Raw genomic sequence first — 4,672 nt, forward strand, 5'->3', positions numbered from 1 at the left:
TTTGATTTCTCTAAATTAAATTACAACGCACAATTTGAAAATATTTGATTAACGGTGAGCGATCCTAGGTTATTTTAGTATTTATTTATTTTGTTTTAAATCAGTTTTGTGGCAACAACATATCACCTTATTATAAGAGTTAGATTAATTTGATTCTAAAGTACCAAAAAAAAAAAAAAAAACCTTCTTTTAATCGTAATTGTATGAGAAATTAATGTTTAATTAAGATAATGATGAAGCGTAATAATGAACGACTTAATTTTTTTAGAACGGCAAGTAATGAGTTAATTGGAAAATGTGTCTATTTATTTCAATTTTCAATACTGGATAATGGACGTAACTCCCATAACCGTGGCCACATTTCCTATTAATTACTACTCCCACTTCACTTATATAAATCATCACATTCTTACCGCGACTTTTAACTTCTCCCTCACAAATGGATCCACCTGCAAATCATCAAAACCCCATAGATGACCTCGATTGGTTTCAGTACTTTGATCATCAAGATCTTTTCAGGTATATATAAACCTCACTCATTACACCATCTTTCGCACAGAAAAGTGATTTTGTCATTGATCAAAACATGGTTTGGATATTTAGTGATCAAAAAGTGTCTTTCATCGTGTTGGATTTGATTATCTTGAGTTTTTGGATTTTTGCAGTGGTGACATGTTCGACCATCATGATTACAAGTTGTCAGAAAAATTGCATGAAGTGCTCGATCAGAACGTTTCCACAATACTTAAAAAAGATCAAAATATCATTTCTAGAAATGAGTTTCACGATTTTGATCCCCTTGAAGATATAAGCTTATGGGATTGTTGGTGCGATGGTTTACCGTTTCTTAGTAACAATGATGATAATAGTGATTGTCACAGTGAAGTTGCGGCTGCTACAACAAATCTTTTAGGGTTTCAAGACTTTAAGCCAATTGAAGATCTAAGCTTTTGGGATTGTTGGGAGGATGGTAATTTACCATTGGTCAGTTTCAATGAAGACTCTAAATCCGGTGGTGAGGCTACATGTAGTTCTAGTGCTGCCACCACTGATCACGGTGGCCGTAAGGTGGCAAAGAGATTGAGACGGCTGGAGTTTGAAGAGATAGAGAAATACTTTGAGATGCCGATAATAATGGCTGCAAAGGAACTAGGGATAGGGTTAACAGTGTTGAAGAAACGATGCAGAGAGCTAAACATAAACAGATGGCCTCATAGAAAACTTAAGAGCCTTCAATCCCTCATTCAAAATGCCAAGGTAAATTACGATAATAACCTTCTATACATTATTCATGCATGCATGCAAGCACTTGGTAACCAAAGTAGTTTTGGTATTTTCTAAAATTTTAATTATTAGTTTCTTTATAACATAAACATAGGCCCTAGGCATATGCCACATCAAACCAATTGATTTACTACGATTTCCTAATTTATATTTATATAAACTTAATTAATTGTAAATTTTGTGAACTCACATGAAATATATATTGCATCTACCTTTAAAAAACTAGGAATTGGGATTAAAGGAGGAGATAGAGACGTTAGAAGGGCACAAGAAGATGATGGAGAAATTGCCAGGTATGGAATTGACAGAAAGAACAAAGAAGCTTAGGCAAGCTTGCTTCAAAGCTACTTATAAGAAGAGAAGACTTAACAATCCTTAGTCCTTACCTTTTCTTTTTTTAATTTTTTTCTTCAGCCTCTTTAAAGTATTTTTGGATGTAATCAAGGGTATTTTAGCCATTTTGTTATAATTAGTGGATTTTAATCTACTTTGTATGTGTTTTTCTCTTGATAGTTTGATACCCTTTTCAGTTTCATTGTATGTGTTGTCTATTGAATTTTAATGCAGAAAATTTTGTATAATTTGGGTATTACTATTAGTTTGTATTATGTATTTAGCCATATTCTAGATTGCCGATGTATTGTATTTGTTGTAAACCTCTTAGGTTACACCCCTTGTATGCATGTAATCTGTATATATATGTTTAAGGAATGAAATTATATTTTAATGGAAAATATTATAACTCCAATATGGTATCAGAGTTGTAAAGGGTTCCTATCGATTTCTCTTCCCAATATCTTGACACCCACTGTGTCGACCTATTTTTGCCACCAATGCCCTTCTCTCGAATCAAAGCCTTCCTTCTGCTCATTCTCGACTTGAATCAACTTAATTATGATTTGTGGTGGGAGTTGTTCCAAACATATTGTACTGGGTTCGGTGTGCATGGTCATCTCGATGGGACATCAAAACCAAAGGGAGACAAAGATGAAGAATGGTCCACCCTTGATTCTCTTGTCAAGATGTGGATATATGGAACCCTAACTCAATCTCTCATTAACATGGTGACCAAACCTAGCTCCACCGCTCACTCGCTAATGCTTGATATTGAAGCTCTATTCCATAACAAGGATGCTCGCATCATGGAGCTTGAAAACAAACTTCAACAAATGATCATGGGAGATCAATCGATCAATGAGTTCTATGAGAAGATGAAGGTCACCATCTATTTGCTAGGTAATATCGGTAACCAAGTTACGAAACACACCTTTGTCACTTATTTTCTCAATGGATTAATGAAACATCCTAAAAATATAGTCCAAAAATTTCGTTTTAAATCAGTAATAAAAACCATCAATATTATCCATCACATAAAAGTCACAACCATGTATCTCAAAAATGTCATAATATCTGTCAATGTATCAAAATCACATGTCAAAAATCAGAGTAAATTCCTCCCAAGCTAAAAGCTGTGGTGTGTGCCATGCAGTCATCCCGAGCTCTTCCCCTTAATAGCGGAAGTACCTGAAACCAAAACTGAAAACTGTAAAAACGAAGCTTATTGAGTCTCCCCTACTACCACATACCATATACATATCACATAAACATATCTTGGGCCCCGCCCCTTTCTACACCGAGTCAAGCTCGACATCGACTTTCCCCCATCGGGCCTCGCCCGACATCGAACCCTATTCGGCATCGGGCCTCGCCCGACATTGAGCACATCTCGAAATACATCTGAGCATAAACAACAATACACATCAACCTAAGCATGTAACATTAACACTTAAGCATTTCTCAGGCCCCGCCCGACATCAGGCCGTAATCCGGTAACATACTAACATTTCTCGGGACCGCCCCGACATCGGACCAAAGTCCGGTAACATACAATACAAACACATGCAAGAATCACAAAGACATCAAGCATACACGCATTCCTCGGGATCGCCCCGACATCGGATCAGAATCTAGAAAAACATATAAACCTACATCGGGCCCCGCCCGACATCGGACCATAGTTCGAAACTATTACTAACTAAACGGGTCGGCCTTGGTGCCTTAGACCCATTCCTACTGGAGCAAACTCACCTCGAATGCTAGCTGTGAAATCTCGTGTGAGGAAGAATACCATAACAGTCCCTTTATACCATGGGGGCTCCAATGGCATAAAGTTTGCACCTTTATGTCATAACAGTCCCTCTAGGTCTTAGATCTGGAAGAATACCCACTTGGGTCGATCATTCTCCAAAAGCTATCATTCTTGGACCAAAAACCCACATAAATAGGATATAAATAGATCTAATGAACCAATAGCCAAGATAGAAACTTTGTCACACCCCCAAACCAGAACGACGGAAACGTTCGGGGGCGGATGACATCATGTAAGTATCACAACACATGCATTATAGTAATAAAAGTACAAACAACCATTGCATTAATAAGTATAAGTTTTACATAAGTGTTTAAACATTACATATGCAAACATCAAAGTAGATACAGTAGAAGACATAAGACGCAGCACGGTACTAGGCAGTCTTCTCAAAAGCTCTGGGAGTGTACCTGTTTACTGGATTCTTGAGAATACAAGTTATTTTGAAAGAGTAGATCAGCATTTAAGCTGGTGAGTTCATAAGTATTTTAGTTATATAAAGTATACTCTAAGTTCTTGGAAAAGTTCGTCTGTTCCTCCAGAAAATCCTATATTTTCTGATATGATAAAAATGATAACCACAATAGTTCATTCTGTTATTACTTAGTTTATACTAATTATATATAACCTAATATCGAACAGACAGTTAAATGTGTGAATCTTCCCTAAGCCCACAACCAAACAAGGAACAAGAAGTAAGACAGAAATCACACATTCCACTGCCTGTCGGATATTATTTATATATAACATTGAATTATAAACTAGGAAATTATAGATTAATCACTGAAGGTCCTTTATGTTATACTAGTTTAAAGAGAGTGAATGACTATGTTCTAGAAAATCCTATATTTTTTGCTTTACAACTGATAAGTAGTTTTTAAATCCCCATAAAATCGTTCCCAAGTAGTTTTAAATCCTCATAAAACCGTTCCGATAAGTAGTTTTAAATCCCCATAAAACCGTTTCGTTTTGATTATGGAAAGTAATTACTATAGTAGTATTTCTTAAAAGGAATAAACTATTGGTGAATAACTACCCTAATATTAACCTAGTTAATTAGGGTTAAAATGTGATAAGGTTGTAACCATGCAGGACTAGAATGAACACGATGACCTACTGGCGTCGAAACTGAATATGTGACAATTGTCACCCAATTGCTGGTCTGCTGGACTGTAGCTAATAGTCGGGATGTGGGATTGTCAGTCCCGTATAGATCTATACACACAATGAACGCTCTCC

The 4,672-nt window shown here is 36.2% G+C and overlaps 1 protein-coding gene across 1 annotated transcript; it reads left to right on the top strand.

Annotated features, from left to right (window-relative positions):
* The first annotated feature begins 439 nt into the window (after nucleotides 1-439).
* On the top strand, nucleotides 440-1,663 carry LOC111920439 (protein RKD4). Its single transcript, XM_023916023.1, has 3 exons — nucleotides 440-519; nucleotides 666-1,257; nucleotides 1,511-1,663. The coding sequence occupies exons 1-3, from the start codon at nucleotides 440-442 to the stop codon at nucleotides 1,661-1,663; spliced, it is 825 nt and encodes a 274-aa protein (XP_023771791.1).
* The last annotated feature ends 3,009 nt before the right edge of the window (nucleotides 1,664-4,672 follow it).

This window comes from Lactuca sativa, chromosome 9 (genome assembly GCF_002870075.4).
Source record: "Lactuca sativa cultivar Salinas chromosome 9, Lsat_Salinas_v11, whole genome shotgun sequence".
Lineage (NCBI taxonomy): Eukaryota > Viridiplantae > Streptophyta > Magnoliopsida > Asterales > Asteraceae > Lactuca > Lactuca sativa.

Coding starts and splice junctions, on each gene's coding strand:
- LOC111920439 (XM_023916023.1), top strand. CDS start 440: ATGGATCCACCTGCAAATCATCAAAACCCCATAGATGACCTCGATTGG. Junction 520..665: donor GATCATCAAGATCTTTTCAG/GTATATATAAAC, acceptor GGATTTTTGCAG/TGGTGACATGTTCGACCATC. Junction 1,258..1,510: donor CCCTCATTCAAAATGCCAAG/GTAAATTACGAT, acceptor TTAAAAAACTAG/GAATTGGGATTAAAGGAGGA.